Source organism: Sorex araneus, chromosome 3, assembly GCF_027595985.1.
Source record: "Sorex araneus isolate mSorAra2 chromosome 3, mSorAra2.pri, whole genome shotgun sequence".
NCBI classification, from domain to species: Eukaryota; Metazoa; Chordata; class Mammalia; order Eulipotyphla; family Soricidae; genus Sorex; species Sorex araneus.
Window position 1 is genome coordinate 6,549,859 of NC_073304.1, and position 19,081 is coordinate 6,568,939.

Genomic DNA, 19,081 nt, shown 5'->3' on the forward strand with positions numbered 1-19,081 from the left:
CCCCTGAGCTCCCCGTGGCAATCCTTAAACTCACAGGTAGGGTAAGTTCCCCACACAAGGGCTGGGGCGATAGCACAGCGGGTAGGGCGTTTGCCTTGTATGCGGCCGACCCGGGTTCAATCCCCGGCACCCCATAGGGTCCCCCCGAGCACTGCCAGGAATCATTCCCTGAGTGCAGAGCCAGGAGTAGTAACCCCTGAGCATCACCGGGTGTGACCCAAAAAAGCAGAAAAAAAAAAGGTCCCCGCACAATCCAGCGGCTCAGGCGGGAGGAAGGAGGAGCCCGCCCCGCCCTCACAGGCGGTTCTGGAACAGGGGTCCGCTGCGAACCACAGAGCACTCTTGGGGTTCCACAGGCGCCGTGCACGGGTTATTTAAACGGCAGGATCCTCTGCGTCTGCGCACAGGGAGGGCCGGGGTCAACTCCCGTCGCCCCAGGCAGCTGCACCCCCCAGGCGGCCGTGCGCTGAGCTCGCAGCATCTCGGTTCTGTGGGAGCACGGTGCTCGCATCCTGGCGCGCCTCAGGCTCTCGCAGCATCGTTGGCTCAGCAAACGCTGCGGTGCCGTGCCGAGCCTGGCAGGGGGCGACACCCTGGAACTGATCAGCCGAGGGGCCCCGGGGGCGGCCGGCAGAGGGGAGATGCGGGAAGCCCCGGCTCAGCCCTCGGGCTTCCTGGACTAGATGCACCGTTTCATCAGAAAGCATGAGGGGCTGGAGCAATAGCACAGCGGGGAGGGCGTTTGCCTTGCACGCGGCTGACCCGGGTTCAATTCCCAGCATCCCATAGGGTCCCCCGAGCACTGCCAGGAGTAATTCCTGAGTGCAGAGCCAGGAGTAACCCCGGGTGTGACCCAAAATGCAAAAAAAAAAAAAAAAAGAAAAAAAAAGAAAAAGCGTGAACTGAGCGTGACCAGGGCCAGAGCGGTGGCTCAGCGGGAAGGGTGCTTGCCTTGCACAGAGCGGACTGGGTTCGACCCCAGGCACCACAAGGAGTGATTCCTGAGCAGGGAGACAGGGAGGTGGTGGCGTGGGGACCACACTCAGAGTTCGGTGCTCCCAGAGGGAGCCTTGAGCTTGGAATGTATGAAACGCACCCTTCACCACCGGAGCCACGTTCTCTGGCCCCAATTTGGAGCCATGATTTTATTTTTTTCTTTTTAGTTTTTGAGCCACACCTGGCAGGGCTTACTCCTGGCTCTGTGCTCAGGGCTTACTCCTGGCAGGCTCGGGGGACCCTATGGGGGGCCATATGGATGCCAGGGACTGAACCCAAATCAGCTGTGTGCAAACACTCAACCCACTGAACTATCTCTCTGGCTCCTTCGTTAATTCAGGGTTAAACAGCCGCAGGGCCACTGGGACCCTTGCACATGCCAGACTTCAGCTCTCTCCCTGGGCCCTTTTTTTTAAAATTTATTTTGGTCTGTTTTGTTTTGTTTTGGGGCCACACCTGGCAATGCTCAGGGGTTACTCCTGGCGCTTGTGGGGTGCTGAGCATCAAAGCCGGCTGGCCACATGCAAGGCAGGTGCCCTCCTGGCTGTGCTATCATCCCTTGACACCTTGGGGCCACATTTTATTTATTTATTTTTAATTTTTTTTTTTTTTTTTTTTGCTTTTTGGGTCACACCCAGCGATGCACTGGGTTACTCCTGTCTCTGCACTCAGGAATTACTCCTGGCAGTGCTCAGGGGACCATATGGGATGCTGGGAATCGAACCCGGGTCGGCCATGTGCAAGGCAAATGCCCTCCCCGCTGTGCTACCGCTGCAGCCCCAGGGGTCTGTATTTTACTTTTTTTTTTTTTTGCTTTCTGGGTCACACCCAGCGATGCACAGGGGTGACTCCTGGCTCTGCACTCAGGAATTACTCCTGGCAGTGCTCAGGGGACTCTATGGAATGCTGGGAATCGAACCCGGGTCGGCCATGTGCAAGGCAAATGCCCTCCCTGCTGTGCTATCGCTGCAGCCCCGGGGGTCTGTATTTTAAAGAACGTCCAACCGGGGACCAGCACCTCAAGCAGACGGGAGCATCATGGCTGCTCCCGGGGATCCTCCCCTAGGCAGGTGTGGGGGCCCGTGGGGTGGCGTGGGCCAGGATCTCAGGATGGCGGGGCTGTCGCGCAGGGCCTGGTGGACAGCTGTCAGCAGATCGTGCGCACACACTGCACCTTCAGTCACCAGCTGCAGGAGCTGCGGCAGTGGGTGGCCGTGGCCACGCAGAAGCTGGGGTCCCACAGCGAGGACACGGAGGCGTGGGGTGCCGAGCCCCGAGAGGCGGAGGTCGAGGTAAGGGCGGGTCCCCGGGGTCACGGAGCCTCCCCCCTGCCGCCCCAGGCCGGGGTCCTCACGGTCACATGTCCCGCAGGGGCTGCTGGCCAAGCTTCCCGAGAAGGAGGCGCACCTGTCGCTGCTCTGGGGGCTCGGCCGCCAGGTGGTGGACTCGTCCTCGCCGGAAGGGGGCGCGCTGGTGCAGGAGGAGCTGCGGCAGCTGCAGGAGGCATGGGATGCGCTGAGGATGCTGGAGGAGCGGCTGCTCAGGTGAGGGCGGGGCCGGGCGCGCGGGGCGGGGCCCGGGGAACGTTCCCGAGTGAGTGATGGGACCGCCAGGGGGGCAGGCGCTGACCCAGCCGCCGCGTGTCTTTCAGCCTCCTGCGGAACCCGAGCCCCCCGCGGGGCGCGGGGGCGGGGCCGCCCAGGACCATCTTCACCAACAGCATCCCCAAGGATGGGTTTCTCCTGGACCCGGTCCGGCCCGTGCCCCGGCCCGCTGGGCGGGTGAGTGTTGGGACCCACAGCGCCCCGCCCTGCCCCACCACTCACCCCTGCCCGTGTCCCCAGAGGCAGAGACGCCCCCCAGGCATCGGGGTCCCTCGCCCCCAGGAGTACTGATGTGCCCCACGCCGGGCTGGGGCTCAGAGCTGTGGAACGGGTGTGGTAGGGGGCCCCTGAGCATGTAACTCGCACAGAGGATGAGAGTGAAGCGACGGGGCGCACCCCACAGCTCACTCTCACCCATGTCCCTGCAGGCTGGTTGGCTTTGGGGAGATGCAGGGGGTCCTGCCGCAAACCCCCAGCACCAGGAAGATGCAGGCTCCCCTGGGAGTCTCCCCCAGCACCGGGAAGACGCCAGCGACCATGGGGGGCTCCCCCAGCTCCAGGAAAACACCAGTGGCCGTGGGGGGCTCCTCCAGCTCCAGGAAGATGCCAGTGGCCGTGAGGGTCTCCCCCAATGCGGAGAAGACACCAGTGGCCGTGGGGGACGTCCCCAGTCCTGGGAAGATGCCAGTGGCCGTGGGGGGCTCCCCCAGTCCTGGGAAGACACCAGTGGCCGTGGGGGGCTCCCCCAGTCCCTGGAAGACACCAGTGGCCGTGGGGGTCTCCCCCAGCCCCGTGAAGACACCAATGGCCGTGGGAGTCTCCTCCAGTTCCAGGAAGATGCCAGTGGCCGTGGGGGGCTCCCCCAGTCCCGGGAAGACACCAGTGGCCGTGGGGGGCTCCCCCAGCACTGGGAAGACACCAGCGACCGTGGGGGGCTCCCCCAGCACCAGGAAGACACCAGCAACCGTGGGGGGCTCCCCCAGTCCCGGGAAGACACCAGTGGCTGTGGGGGTCTCCTCCAGCTCCAGGAAGACACCAGTGGCCGTGGGGGGCTCCCCCAGTCCCGGGAAGACACCAGTGGCCATGGGGGTCTCCTCCAGCTCCAGGAAGACACCAGTGGCCGTGGGGGGCTCCCCCAGTCCCGGGAAGACACCAGCGACCGTGGGGGGCTCCCCCAGTCCCGGGAAGACACCAGCGGCCATGGGGGGCTCCCCCAGTCCCGGGAAGACACCAGTGGCCGTGGGGGTCTCCTCCAGCTCCAGGAAGACACCAGTGGCCGTGGGGGGCTCCCCCAGTCCCGGGAAGACATCAGTGGCCGTGGGGGGCTCCCCCAATGCGGAGAAGATACCAGTGGCCATGGGGGACGCCCCCAGTCCCGGGAAGACACCAGTGGCCGTGGGGGTCTCCTCCAGACCCGGGAAGATGCCAGTGGCCGTGGGGGGCTCCTCCAGCCTCGGGAAGATGCCAGTGGCCGTGGGGGGCTCCCCCAGTCTCGGGAAGACACCAGTGGCCGTGGGGGGCTCCCCCAGTCCCGGGAAGACACCAGTGGCCGTGGGGGGCTCCCCCAGTCCTGGGAAGACACCAGTGGCCGTGGGGGGCTCCTCCAGTCCTGGGAAGATGCCAGTGGCCATGGGGGGCTCCCCCAGTCCCGGGAAGACACCAGTGGCCGTGGGGGGCTCCTCCAGTCCTGGGAAGACACCAGTGGCCGTGGGGGGCTCCCCCAGTCCCGGGAAGACACCAGTGGCCGTGGGGGGCTCCTCCAGTCCTGGGAAGACACCAGTGGCCCAGGGGGGCTCCTCTGGCCCCGGGAAGACGCCAGTGGCCAAGAGGGGCTCCCCCAGTTCCGGGAACGTGCCAATGGCCGCGAGAGGCTGCCCCAGCTCCGGGAAGACGCCGACGGCTGTGGGGGTCTCCCCCAGCTCCTGAGAAGCTTCCAGCAGTGGCTGCAGGTGGAAAACGCCGAGCTGGCTAAAATTGCCACCACGAGGTCAGAGACAGCCAAGGACATGAGGACCCAGGGGACGAGGCTGCAGGTCAGTGTGTCCCTGGAAGGGCCCCAGCTTAATGGCCCCACTGGGGAGTCCCTCAGCGCACGGAGCACTGGAGGTCCCTCTGGAGTCCTCCCGACTCTCTCCTGTCTGTAATAATATATGTATTTTTGAATTTGGGGGTTCAAAGATTTTGGAAGAAATTTTAAAAAATTCTTTCCCTCCTCCTCCCCTCCTTTCCCCCGCCCCCTCCCTCCCTTCTCTTCTCCCCTTCCCCTCTCCTCCCCTCCATCCCCCAGCTTGGAAATCTTCACCCTTAATCATGCCAAGTACCACACAGCCTGTGGCAGGCCCGGCTACGAGGGCGCAGGGCAGGGCCTGAGGCATTTTTATTTGTTCATTGTTTTGGGGAGCCAGAGCCAATAGTGCCCAGGGCTTCCCCCTGGCCCTGTGCTCAGGGATCACTGCTGGCAGTGCTCAAGGGGACCATGTGTGGTGCTGGGTTGGCCGTGTGCAAGTACCCGTCCCTGGTACTCTTTCTGCACTCTCTCCCTCCCTCCCTCCCTCCCTCTCTCTCTCTCTCTCTCTCTCTCTCTCTCTCTCTCTCTCTCTCTCTCTCTCCCTCCCTCCCTCTGTCTCCCTCTCCCTCTCCCTCCCTCTCTCTCCCTCTCTCTCTCTCTCTCTCTCTCTCTCTCTCTCTCTCTCCCTCTCCCCCTCTCTCTCCCTCTCTCTGGCCCATTTACGGTCAGAGCAGGAGCCAGCACCCCGAGAATCCCCGCAGCCCTGTCTCGTCGTCATGCTTTCCGTTCACCTGATTCTCTCTTTAGCTGCGTCTCCTCTGCTTTTGCACTGTCCTGTGAACCCATCTCAGTGGCGCTTGTGTCCGTCAATTCTGAAGCTGATTCCTGAGTCTTGAGAGCCCCGTGGCACCTGTCCAGGGGGCCGGGCTGTGGTCCCAGGGTCTGCTGCCCCGTGTCTGGCAGCTGCTCTGACGGCTCATGGGAGAGCGTCTCACCCAGCGGGGCGTCAGTCATTCCCCCCACCCCGGGGTCACCCCTTTGCAGAGAGCACGTGAGTCCTGGCCACGGGGCTGTGGGGCTGGAGCGGGCAAGTTCCCCTGAGCCTGAGTTCCTGGCCTCAGTCCCCTGGAGTCTCGAAGAAGGACAGCAGTCCCCGGGCTCCACGGGGCCAAACCTGGAGGTGGCCTCTGTGCCCCATACCCCGGGAGCTACCCAGAGCTTTGATCTTCCCACGGTGCACCCCCAGTGGGTGGGCTCCCAGTTCTGTGCTGCCCTCGGCTGGGCCTGAGAGGGCTCCCTGGTCATCTGGCTCTGGAGGCCTTTCTGGGGTCTTGGTGGTTTTTTGAAATACATTAAAATATTTTAGCTTAAATTAAAAAAATATATATATATACATTTTTTTTTCTTTTTGGGTCACAGCCAGTGATGCTCAGGGGTTACTCCTGGCTCTGCACTCAGGAATTACTCCTGGAAGTGCTCAGGGGACCCTATGGGATGCCGGGGATCGAACCCAGGTCGGCTGTGTGCAAGGCAGATAAGTGCCCTATCTGCTATACTATTGCTCCAGCCTCCATTTAAAATTTTAAAATATTTTTTCTTTTCTTATCTGTTCTTATGAAATTAGCAAGATTTTTTTAAATTTTTTTTTTGGGGGGAGGCATTTGGTCACACCTGGCTGTGCTCAGGGCTGACTGCTGGCTCAGAGCCCAGGGATCAACCGAGTGGTGTTCGGGAGACCATATGTGGTCTGGGGATTTGAACCTGGGTCGGCCATGTGCAAGGCAAGCACCCTACCCACTGTACTATCTCCCCAGCTTTATTATTATTATTATTATTATTATTATTATTTTGTTTTTTGGGTCACACCTGGCGATGCACAGGAGTAACTCCTGGCTCTGCACTCATGAATTACCCCTGGCGGTGCTCAGGGGACCATATGGGATGCTGGGAGTCGAACCCGGGTCGGCCTTATGCAAGGCAAATGCCCTCCCCGCTGTGCTATCATTCCAGCCCCTTAAGTATTATTTTTAAGCTTTATTTGGCACTGTAATTTATAATCCCGTTGGTGCTGGTTTCGTGCATACATCATTCCACACGCCTCCCCCCAGAGTACCCACTTCCTCCCCACCGAGGTCCCAGAGGTCCCCTCTTTTCCACCCGTGACCCAAGTTCAGTTCTGTGGACCAGCTCCTGAGTTCTGTTGCTTTGGCCATTTGCTGCTCCTGTGCTGGTACCTTTATTTCTGTGATTTATATTTTTTCGTGGGGTTGTACATCCAGCAATGCTCAGGGCTTACACCTAGCTTGCACTCAGGGATCACTCCTGGCGGAGCTTAGGGGACCATAAGGTGTGCCGGGGATCAAACCCAGGTTGGCTGCATGCAAGACAAGTGCCCTACCCACTGGACCATCTCTGCAGCCCCTGTGCTGTGTTTAAGTCCCACCTTTGGGAAGAGAGTTCTGTGCCTCTCCCTTTCCTTCTGACTGGCAGCACATCCTTTAGTTCCCTCCATGATATGGCAAATGCCAGGTTTTGTCCTTTTTAAGAGCTGCGTAGTATTCCATTGTGTCTTTAGACCACAATTTCTGTATCCACTCAACCATGGTTGGACCTTTGCATTGCTTCTGCTCCTGGCTAAACATTGCGATGAATTGGAGATCCTCTGGAATGAATGCTTTTGTATTTTGGGGGGAGACGCCGAGAAGTGGCGTAGCTGGGTGGTGTGGGAGTTCCACCCCCTGTTCAATGCAGCTTTCCAGTGAGGGAGAGACGTTCTCAGTGTGTTGTCCTGGGGAGAAGCCTGGCCCCGGGATGCCCTTCCCACCCCCTCTTTGCTCAGATTCTCCCTTCTCGGCCCCTGCACCGACTCCAGCGCTCTGTGCATGCTCCGAGTACCACAGCGACTTGGCCCCCTCGCACAGCTGGGGGCAGGGGCGGAGCCAGGGGTGCCAAGCAGTGACACCCACATGCCCACGCCTCACCCCCTCTCGAGGCCTGACTCTGAACCGGGGGGGCACAGCAGCATGTTCTCAGCCCTGTGCGTCCTGCTTAAAAAGTGCCTGCATGGGGCCGGAGTGCACGGCGGGGAGGGCATTTGCCTTGCACACGGCTGACCCAGGTTCGATCCCCGGCGTCCTGTATGGTCCCCGCGAGCATCGCCCAGAGTGATTCCTGAGTGCAGAGCCAGGAGTAACCCCTGAGCATCGCCGGTGTGACCCAAAAAGGAAAACAAAGTGCCCCCAGCAGGCTTTTCCTGCAGCCTGGAAGCTGGCAGCGCCTTGGTAGAAGATGCGGAGCCCTCGTCAAGCCGGAAGTGACCACGGGGAGGGCCGCAGTGCCGCTGCTGGCACATTCCGGAAAGCCCGGGCCTTGCTTTGGCCTGGACGTGCTCCGCTGAGCTGGGGGCCCTGGGGTGCGCGGGAGGGGCTCACAGTCTGCGTTTCTCGGCAGGAGCTGGAGACGAGGGTGCTGGAGGGGCAGCAGCTCTTTGAGAACCTCCTTCGCCTGGGGCCCGAGGGGTGCTCCCGGGAGGAGCTGGAGGACCTGCGCTACCAGTGGATGCTGTACAAGTCCAAGCTGGAGGACGCCGGCCACCTGCTGGTGGGTGCTGCGCCCAGGGCGGGGGGCTTAGCAGGGCGCCCCCTGCCACCCTGGGGGATGAGCCCTAGAGACAACACCTTTGGGTGCAGCTGCGCTGAGGCCTCGGTGTGGGGGTCCCCGCTGAGTCCTGCAGTGGCTCCGCCCCCAGAGGGCAGCTAGGAAGTCTTAGGCCCCCTCCCCCGGGTTCTCTGCACCCCCTCTGCCTGTGTCCGACCAGACGGAACAGCAGTAACATCCAATGAGGGGCCGTAGGGGCCAGTACGGGTCCCCGAGGCTGGAGCACTGCCTGGCCCTGAGCCAGGTTTGTTTGTTTGGGGGCCACACCCGGTGGTGCTCAGGTCTGACTCCTGACTCCGAGCCCAGTGGCCGTGTGCCGGGCCAGCACTTCACGCTCTGCAGATTCTCAGAGGCCCCGAGTCCACCGCCTCCCTGGGCTCAGCACCGAGCTGTCAGGCCCACACAGGGAGGCCGAGTGTCACTGGCAGCGGGCTCTGGACCCCCTGAGCACTGCGGCAGGAGTAGCAGGGGTACCCTGAAATGAATTAATAGGCACTGTCGCCATGAATGCTGTTTTCCAGCCCCCTGAAGGTGCTGATTTCCTGGGATGTGAGGGGACACTGAGGCACAGAAGGGTGGCGGGGGCGTGATCCCCAAGGACCCCCTAGTCTAGGACCCCCTCCCCAGGACCTGCAACCCCAACTCCGAAGCTTGGGTACAGCCGCCTTGCTTGGCCTTCATCGGCCACTAGGTGTCAGCTCGGCCCCAGCCAGGTGGACAGTCCCTCGGCCCAGCCACCTTCCCAGACGGGGCCCACCTGGCCTTCCCAGCGGGGACGCTCATTAAAACGGTACCTGCTGGCTGGACCTGTGGCCTGTGCAGACTGGAGGGGAAGGAAACCCGAGCACATGAATATTCCATTACGGCTCTGCGGGGACCGGCCCCCTCGCCTCACGCCCCCCCTTTTCCTCTCCTTCCCTAAAATAACAGACGCAGGATTCTCCAGGGCAGCCGGCCGGGTTCCAGGCGACGCAGAAGGTACGTGTGTGTGTGTGTGTGTGTGTGTGTGTGTGTGTGTGTGTGTGTGTGTGTTGTCTGCTTGCCCGCTGGGGTGGGCGTCAGAGGGGCGCTGGGCAGGATGCCTGGGCTTTCTGGAAGGTTCCGGGACGTCTAAGAACATTGGTGGGATCAGCCCGGGAGTTCCAGAGTGGTGCAGGTGACAGGGGCCGGGGCCTCGCGTCCCAAACAAGGTCCTCTTGGTGTGGCAGGCCCCAGGGCCATCCCAGGCGGACCCAGAGCAGGGCGTGATTCCGGGGCTCAGTGGGGACGAAGAGGCAGGTGTGGGGCACAGAGGTCTCAGCAGGGCCCGCGCAGAAGCTCCCAGACGGAAGGGACGGACAGTTGACAGCTCTAGTAGGCCCTCAGCACCAAAGACCCCCAGGTCTAAAGGGCCCCAGCTCTAAAGGGCCCCCATCACTAAAGGGCCCCAGCATCAAAGGACCCCCAGCTCTAAGGGGCCCCTGGGAAGCTGGGGAAGGCACCTTTGAATGGCTCACATGGCAAGTCCAGCCCTGAGGGGTCTCACCCGGCACACTCCGGCCCTGCGGGGTCTCTCCCAGACCTTAGCCTCTGCTGAATGGCTCACACAGCAGAGTCTGGCCCCCGTGGGGTCTCTTGTCCTCTGACTAAAACTCCCTGGGGTGCAGCGGGTGCTGTGTCGCGCATGCTCCCTGGGCCGGGCAGGGTGCTCATGGATGGCTGCTCTGGCTGGCCAGCTCCTCTGTCTGTCGGGACGCGGCCTCCCCACCTGTGCCGTGGCGCTGCCCTGTGGCTCTTCCAGCCTGGGCACTGCTGCGTGTGCAGGTCCCACGGGTGCCCAGTGCCTTGTGCTTCCCCCGAGGAAGAGCCTTGGGGTTCCTGGGGAAACGTGGGGTCCAGGACTGAGTGTCCGCTTGCCTCCAGCTCCCACGCTCCAAGCCCCGCTCCGGTTGGGAGCCCCGCCTACAGGCATGCAGTCAGTGCTCAGGGAGTATTTCTGAGAGAGGGAGCCGGGACAGTAGGCACTGGCCCCCAGAACAGGCTTGGGGAGGGGTCCGTGGAGGGTGTTCAAAGCCCTGGGTCCAACCTTCATCCATCTGTCGGTCAATCCCTCCATCCATCCACCCACTCATCCATCTCTCCATCCATCCACGCATCTGTCCCTTCATCCATCCATTTTCTGTCCATCCACCTATTCATTCGTCCATCCATGCTTCCATTCACCCGCCCATCTGTCCATCCACCATCTCTCCATCCATTCACTCCCCCATCTATCCATCCGTCCATCCACCCACCTGACTACCCCCAAACATCTTCTCTTGTCTGTCCCAGCACTGTTCAGAGAACAGAGTAGCACCTGGGTGGTTCTGCAGCCCGACTGGGGCAGTGAGGGGTCACACGTGTGGGGGGCGTTGCTCAGTACTGTGTGGAGTGTCCGGCTCTGAGGGTGCTGGGTGCCCCAGCGTGGGGGTCTTCACAGCTTCCGGGTCCGTGGTGTCTGAGGCCCACAGGAGCGCCTCTCCCCAGCCTGCGCAGAGCAGGCCAGCGTCAGTGGCTAAAGAAATCAGCTGCGGGGGCTCCGCTGGGAAGACCCCGGAGCTGGGTCCTGGCTGGTGTGGAAGGCCCCTGGCCGCCAGCCCCGGGAACCGGTTCTTGACCAACTTGTCCAAAGCGCAGATCGGACCCGGGTCTCAGCCCAGCTGCCTGGGTCCATCCAGGCCTCGGGTGGTCCAGCACCCGCCTTTCTAGCAAGATGCCCGGGGCTGCCGAGGCTGCGGGCGGGGCCGTGCTTTGAGAACCGCCGCAGCTGTCACTGGGATTCCAATCCTGGCTCCCGCGTTGGCGTGCACAGGGCCCCAGGGCGGGTCACAGGGCCCGAGGACGGGTCGCAAGACCGGTTTTGGATTGTGCGTAGTGGGTTCCCCCCTGCCCTGCCACGGAGGACCCGCAGACTCGACCCTGCTGTGCTTTTAGGAGCAAAGGAGATGCAGCTGGGGGCCGACTGTGCGCAGTGGCCCAGTGATTGCAGAGGATGGGACGTGCGCATGCGCACAGGCCGGAGCGCCCGCAGGTGTTTGCCCTGTGGATGGGATGTGCACATGCGCGTAGGCAGGCGCATCAGCAGGTGTTTGCCCGGGATAGGACATTCGCTCCTGTGTAGCCATAAGCACTCACCTGTGTTTGCCCTGGCTGGGATGTGCGCATGCGCATAGGCATAAGTGCCCACTTGCTTGTTTGCACAGTGCCCGCGGGCCTCCCGGGTAGCGCGTAGGTGCTTGTCTGCAGAGGCTGTAATCTTGCCAATTTAAGTACATTCCGTATATTATTTTCAGTCCGGAGCTGAAAGGGCTGGAGAGGGGGCGTGCGGGCCACTCACCCTCGCTAATTGCCAACGGAGCAGTGGGTACTGCAGGCTTTCTGCTCCCCGGGCAGCCAGCCATTGAGAGCTTTAGCTATGTTCCTGCGTCATCCCACGCGTTTGCATACACGGAATAATCCAGATTCAGCCTGCAGCTGCCTACATGGGCTGTGCAGAACCGTTGGCTCTGCCAGCCCGCAGGGCGCAGACCTGGAGCTTGTTACTGCTCTTCCTGTCGCGATGGCCTCGGAGCCCAGGGACACGCCTTACACGGAGCTTTAGCAGGGAGATGGCCTCGCTGGGCGGCCGTCCTGCAGGGGCACCTGGGCAGCGTCAAGGCCCCCGGGGCACTGGCTGGTGTGGCTGGCCGGGCTGTCAGCCCAGGTGGCAGAGCGAGTGGAGAATGCCTTTCCTTGCGCTGATATCCAGGGACCCTAGTGTGTAGGGCCTAAGGGGGTCGCGGGTCCCACTGCAACCTCATTCCCGCCACAGCAGTGTGGCTCGGCTTTTCCACCAGGACACGGCAGCCCCGGGCCTCTAATTCCAACCGTTTGCCCTGGGCTGCACCAACCAGGCCTGGCTGCCCAGCCTGTGGACCTCGAGGGTGTTTCCCCCGGAAAGGCCAGACTGTCCTTGCTTCCTCTGTAAGGGGTGTGTGTGTGTGTGTGTGTGTGTGTGTGTGTGTGTGTGTGGAGGGGGGGTGTATTCTTCCTGTCTCCTGAGTGGGATCAGTAGCCCCTTGGGGGACCTCTGAGTCCACGTGTGACCTGCCTGGCTGCCGGGTGTCGAGGGAGGCAGGGGAAACCTCCTCTGAGTCCATGTGGGACCTGCCCAGGTGCAGGGGCAGGGGGGTGGGGAGGCCCCCGAGTCCATGTGGGACGCACTTCAGGGGTGGGGGTGTCAGGGAGAGCTTGAAGCCTTGACGCGCCTTCCCATGCTGCCGCCACCCCATCCCTCTCTCCTGGGGCCACTGCCAAAATCGATGCAGCCAGAAGCAATGTTGTGAGGGTTCAATGTGTGTTTTCCAAGATCACATGTAAGGGCCGTGCTGTGTGGAAGCACTAGAGGCTGCAGCTGTCGGTATGGAGGAGAGGGTGGGGGCATGAGTATAGATGAGGTCTGAGAGGCCATGCAGGGCTCTGGCCAGAACCTCCCTCAATCCCACCCCGCCCCCCACTACCACCATCCTTACTCTCAACACCACCATCTGGGGCTGGAGCCATAGCACAGCAGGGAGGGCGTTTGCCTTGGACGCAGGCAACCCAGGTTCGATTCCCAGCATCCCACATGGTCCCCCAAGCACCTCCAGGAGTAATTCCTGAGTGCATGAGCCAGGAGTAACCCCTGTGCATCCTTGGGTGTGACCCCAAAAGCAACAACAACAACAAAAATCCCACCACCACCTGTACCATCAACACCACCGTCTACACCATCAGTGCCACCATCACTCGCATTATCCTCCCCGTCCTCCCCACCGGTGCCCCCGTTACCCTTACCGTCATTGTCGTCATCACCCTCTCCATGGTCACACTGGCGGCTTCCCCGCATCTCTCCATCACCATCCCCACCGCAGCCCTCCCCCCGCCCCCACTGCTCTGTGCGCGGGATGCAGACGCGCTGTGCATCCCGGAGGCCTTGTCTACACACGGGCGGTTCCCGCGGACCCTGTGTTACCGTGTCCGCAAGCCCCGGCCCCACACCACAGTCCCCGTCTTTATCCTTGTCACCTCACCTCCACCAGCGCTGCCATCACCGTGGCCTCAGGTGCCCCCGTTTCCTCCATATCTCCTCATCGTTCCCTTCATCCTTCTCGCCATCCTCGCCAACCTCACTGTCATGGCTATACCACCATGCCCACCCTGGTCACCGTCTCTGTCACTCGAGTGTAGCGTCGGGGGCTCTGGAGGGAGCCCTCCGACTGTACTGCACACTGAGGGGTGCTGCGAATCAGGCCTTCGGGCTCCCGAGCGGTGTCCCGTGGCCCTAGAGTCTGCACCATGCCCTGTCCGGTCTCCCAGCCCGCTCATGCTGCACTGCCCGTCTCTGAGCGGTCACCTCTGTCCCCGCGCTGCTTGCAGCCACAGCCCAGCCGGACCCTCGAGACAGCGGGGCAGCCCCACTGCAGCCAAGCCCATTGGGCCTCTGGATGTGGGCGAGGGGCGCAGGGCGGGGGGGGGGTGCTCACTGGGAAGCCTGAGTCCCTGCAGGAGGCTGTGGATGCGCAGCGTGGTGGCAGCAGCGTCCAGTACCTCTTAGGTGCCAGGACCCCACATGGACCCACACCGAGTGCGAGTCACCAGGACGCGCCACCGGCACCCGGAAACTGCACGTTCCCATCTCCCACTGGCCCCCTACAACGATGCCTGCTGAAATCCGCCCTAGAGCGTTGCCCGTTGGGTTCCCGGCGGGGCGCGCTGCCCGGGGTCCCCCTCGCGCGCTCACCCCGCTGTTTCGGTGTTGCAGGCGCGGCGGCCGCGAGGCGTCGGCTCCTTCTCGCAGCGCGTGTGGTGCGCGGCGCTGCCCCTGCAGCTGCTGCTGCTGCTCTTCCTGCTCTTCCTGCTGCTGCTGCCGGCCGGGGACGAGCGTCGCAGCTGCGCGCGGGCCAACAACTTCGCGCGCTCCTTCCGGCTCATGCTCCACTACAGCGGGCCCCCGCCCACCTAGCGGCCCCTCCGCACCGCCCGCCACCGACCCGCGGCCGCTCCTCTCGCCCAACGATGCTGCTGCCCGCGCGGACGGACGGCGTGCGCCAGGGACGCACGGACGCTGGACGTGGAGAGGCCACCGCCGCCGCCGCCGCCGCGTCCTCTCTGAAGCTGGGGGGCTCCGCCGCCTCCTGCCACTTCGCCCACCCTCAGGGTTCCTCGCACTTTTGCCTTGGTCTGTGGTCAGCCCTGGACAGCAGGGAGAGTCGCGTCCCTTCTGTAACCGCCTCTTGGCCCAGACGCCCACCACCATCCACTCACCGTCCCGTGTCAGAGCAGAGAGAAGACCTCCAGGGCGCGGGCATCGCAGCCCTGCGCCTGTTTCACCCTGGGCCGGCTCAGACCAGCGAGAAGGCTTGGGGCTCGGGACTCGGGACTCGGCCGGTGGGGGGCCCCTGCACCCCTGCTCAGCTTTGACGGGACAGATCAGTGAGGACCATCTGCAGTGACCCCCCAGGCCTCGGGACTGAGCCATCGCTTCTGTGTGCCGTGACGGAGAGGCACTCCCAACCAAGATGCACCATTCCGGTGCATCCAGATGAACCCCAGGACGTTCCGGGTGCACAGCTCTGGGGTTCATAGCTGGGCCGGGGGCACCTGCCTTGTTGGGTGAGGGTCCGTGGACAAGCTCCTTCTGTCCCCTCCTCCCCTCAGAGGGACGGTGGAAAGAGGCAGGTCCTCTGAAATGTCCCCCACAAGTCCAGAGGGGCCACAGATCTCTCTGGATCCCCGCAAGGGGGGGGGCGGGCAGCTCTGCCCCCATCCCTGGGAAATGGGGGGTGCTCCCGAGGTTGGTACCAGGATCCAGTCCTGCCGATACCGAGGCCACATTTCTTTTTAAAGAGACGGTGCCATGCCCTTAACGGTTCCGCTACAAATGGGCCACTGGACACTGGAGTCATTGGTACAGCAGAAAGGTCCTTCCACAGAGGAGAGCCCTGCCCCGCATGGGCTGGCCCTCACCATGCCCTGGGACGTGTCACCCGCCCCCCCCCCCCCGGAGTCGGGGGAGAGGCGCCTTCTGGGGCACGTCTGTGGAAGTACGGAACTCAGCCCCCAGACCTGCTGGTCACTGGCCAGTCATAACCGGCCCCCTGGCCTAGCCGGGGTGGCCCTGCCTGTGCTCCGCTGGCCTGGAGGGGTGGAAGTGGGGCCTTTGCCACACTCCCTCTTCACAGGAGAAAAGACTGAGGCTCAGAGAGGGGAGGTGACTCGCCCAGGGCCACCCGAAGCCCTCACACTCAGCACTGCCTCGCCCAGGCCTGGAACTTTAGCCCTTCTTTGGGGAAGGCAGCCTGGGGTGGGGGCCCTCGGGGAGGGAGAAACCCCCCCGGAGGTGGGGCGTGGGAGCATCTGTCTTTCTGTGTTTGTTTTTTTAAAAAACAATATTGCTGCCATATAATTTGCTTTTTGCATAACATTTTTTTTAAAAAAGAGAGAATTGATATTTTCATTACTTTCGTATAAATACAGTTGTAATATATAACGACCCTCTGGGCTCCAAGCGTGATCATTCCGATAACGGGGAGCCGGCAAGGACCGTGACCACGACTGTGGGTCTGAACAGCTGCCCCAGCTGCAGACTCCACGGGGGCTGTGCCACAGCGGCGACTCTCAGATGTTGGGTTCTGTCCCCAGAGCGTCGCCTCAGCTCTGCGTCTGTGTGTGCATGCGTGTATGCATGTGTGCGTGCTTGTGGGCATCTGGCGTACTCACGGGTGTACGTGCTTGCATGTGTGTTTGTGCACATGTGTATTTGCCTGAGAGCATGTTTGCACACATGCTTTGCATATGTGCTGTGTGCATGCATGTGTAAGTGTGTGCGTGCTTGTGCATGTGATGTGTGTGTGCACACGTGTGTACAAGTCTGACACACACACAAAGGTGGGGATAGGTCGCAGGGCGACTGGAGGCGGAAGCAGGTGGAGTGTAGGATGACCGGTGTGAGATTTGGAAGCCGGGGTCCCCGCCTGGCTGTCCCTCCACTCCCCTGTCTCTCAGGCTTGCAGACCCAGACGTGGATTGGGTTTCTAGAGGAGAGTGGGTGCCCCACTCTGGCTGAGGAGAGGAGTTGGGTGCCACGGCGGCCCTGAGCCGGGCAGTGGGGCGGGCCCCGTTAATTTCTGGCAGGGAATTCCTATCTGCGAAGCTCACGTTTCCCCACTGGCCAGTTTTTGGGTGGGTGGTGTATTTGGGCCCTTGGGTGGGGGCCAGCCCAGAGCTCTGGAGGGCAAGGCCCCGCCTGCTCTGTGAATCTGGAGGTGTCACCGGCTTCCTCTGAAGTCGCATCGGGAGTCTGTGGTGGGGGACATGCCCTGGCTGCTCCCTCCCCTGTCGCCCTGCCTTGGGTCCCTGAAGCGTTACTCTACTCAGAGAATCGCAAACGGGAAGCCTTGTGAAGATTGGTAAGGCGGGGGGGGGGGGGGCCTTTGCTTTTTGAGACTGAAGCTAGCACAATTTTTTTTTCTTCTGTGCCCTTCTTCCTTTCCCTGCTGGACTAGACCTGCGGTGGCTGGAGCTCTGGCAGCTGCACTGTGCTCGTGGAGTCAGAATTAGAACCTATGGCCCTGGTTTCTTTCACCTGATGAGCTGAAACTACCCACCACTTCTCAGGGGCCCTGTGTGAGCCTTGACTTTGGGTTTCTTTGTTTTGTTTTGTTTTGTTTTTTGGGTTACACCCGGCGATGCACAGGGGTTACTCCTGGCTCTGCACTCAGAAATTACCCCTGGTGGTGCTCAGGGGACCCTATGGGATGCTGGGAATCAAACCCAGGTTGGCCGTGTACAAGGCAAATGCCCTACCCGCTGTGCTATTGCTCCTGCCCCTTGACTTTGGGTTTCTAAGACTCACAGCTGAATGCAGCCTCCGACAGGCCGGCATGAAGGAGGCTGCCATCAACAGAACTCACAGGTGTTGCCCCCCAAGGGCTGGATTCGAAGGATGAAAACTTTTCTTCCTGGGTTTCAGCCACAAGAGAAACCCCTTCCATAAGAAAAGAGAGTGATTTGTTTTTAAATTTAAAAGCACTCACAAACCCTGAGCAGCTAATGACCTAAAACCCTCATACAACAGACCAGCCAGAACCTCTGGAACCTTCTAGAACAGGCCATCCCAGCTCTGTTCATCATGGTGCCATGGCAGTGTCACAGCTGCTCTCTGGTCAGTGCTCAACTGCCTTGTCCAGAGAGTGGCCGGAGTCGTTCACAGGGGTCTCGGATTCCCCAGAGGGGACAGACCCCTCTCAGGAATGGCCTAGAGCCTCCTTTCCACCCTGCTGGGGAAGGAGGGGCTGTGGCTGTTCCCGTAGGGGGAACCCAGGAGCTGAGGGCCCCACCTCCCCACCCCCCAGGTCCTGCAGAGTGTTGCAGCTTTTGCTGCACCCGAGCCAAGATCAGACACAAACACGTATCAGGGCCCCCTAAAGACCTGGTGTGCTGACCTGGGACTGACCCTCTGCTCACTGTCCCTGGGGTCTCATGCATGCAGTGTGAGCCAAAGGGCCTGACAGTGTGCATGTGTGCGTGTGTGTGCATGTATGCCTGCATGTGTGTGAGTGTATGTACGTGTGTGTATTATGAGTGTATATGTATGTAAGCACATGAATGTATGTGTGAGCATATGAATATATGTATGCATGTATTGTAGAAGTGTGTATAAATGTATATAACTATACATATGAATGGGAGCATGAGTGTATGTGTGCAGGTATTGTATTTGTGTATATATGTAAGCATGTAATATGTGTGAGCAAGTCTGTATGCATGTGTAAGTGTATATACGCAAGTTAGCATGTGAGTGTATGCATTTGTTATCTTAGTGTGTGTATACGTATATAAGCATGTGCATGAATGTTAAGTGTTAGCGTGTGTTGCATTAGGGTGTGTACATATATATAAGCACATGCATGAATACGTGTGAGCAAGAGTGTATGTATGTGTGTGTTGTCTTAGTGTGTGTGTATGTATGTAAGCATGTGCATGAATGTGTGTGTGAGCATATGTGTGTATGAGTGTGTGGTATCAGTAGGTGTGCGTGTGTGACTGTGTGTTTCTGTGGGGCCAGTGTCCAGGGCACACTGGGCACTCACCAATGCATGGGCACCAGCGCCATGCCTGTCCTCTTCTTGATTGGAAACGTGCTGGCGAGAACTTTCTGGGAAGGCGAACAGCGTGGAGCCCAGTGACATCTGCGAAGGTGAGTGTTCGTTATCTCGGTTCTCAAAAGCCCAGACTGCTCAGTGGGGCGCCGGGGCCCCCTGCTGGCAGCCGCCGGGTTCTGCCCGAGAAGATCCCACTGAGGTTCATCTTCTCTCTCTGGCTGGCTGTGCTGTCCTCAAGGATTTTTAAAAGTTTCAGCTACTTTGTTTTTGGAAAGAAGAAAGAAAACTCTTTTGATCAACGAACTGCTCAGCTTTGGAAATCCTTTTTCTGAAGGAGTGGGGTTTGTCAGCCGAGGAGATGGCAGTTGTGTGCTCAGATGCGCTGATTGTTAAATTAGAGCTGATTTAAACTCCCTGGCAGCAGCGGAACTGGGGCGCAGTTTAGGCAGAATCGAAGGAGTGGGGGCCCCCCTCACCCCAGCCTGAGAATCAGCATCCCCTGGAAAGGAGCCTTGGAAACAGGCGGTGTCTCCCAGACATCCAGGACACACTTAGGGAGACAGGCCAAGTGGGCTTTGAAAATTCCAAATTGCACCTTGAGTAGACAGGGGGGTCCGCAAACAGGCCCGGATCAGGGGCCTCCCGAGGCACCCACCCCCCCAGCCCTCAGATCA

General features: G+C 60.9%; 1 protein-coding gene across 4 annotated transcripts in view; it reads left to right on the plus strand.

Annotated features, from left to right (window-relative positions):
* SYNE3 (spectrin repeat containing nuclear envelope family member 3) overlaps positions 1–15,797 on the plus strand; it is a 71,451-nt gene extending 55,654 nt beyond the window's left edge. For all 4 annotated transcript variants that reach the window (XM_055133376.1, XM_055133378.1, XM_055133379.1 and 1 more), the window contains 7 exons: positions 2,127–2,288; positions 2,368–2,540; positions 2,648–2,777; positions 3,029–4,633; positions 8,059–8,208; positions 9,196–9,243; positions 14,066–15,797. In XM_055133376.1, coding sequence (XP_054989351.1) covers positions 2,127–2,288; positions 2,368–2,540; positions 2,648–2,777; positions 3,029–4,633; positions 8,059–8,208; positions 9,196–9,243; positions 14,066–14,266 — 2,469 coding nt within the window. In that variant the 3' untranslated portion in view covers positions 14,267–15,797. The remainder of the gene's footprint in view (positions 1–2,126; positions 2,289–2,367; positions 2,541–2,647; positions 2,778–3,028; positions 4,634–8,058; positions 8,209–9,195; positions 9,244–14,065) is intronic.
* Positions 15,798–19,081: the final 3,284 nt, after the last annotated feature.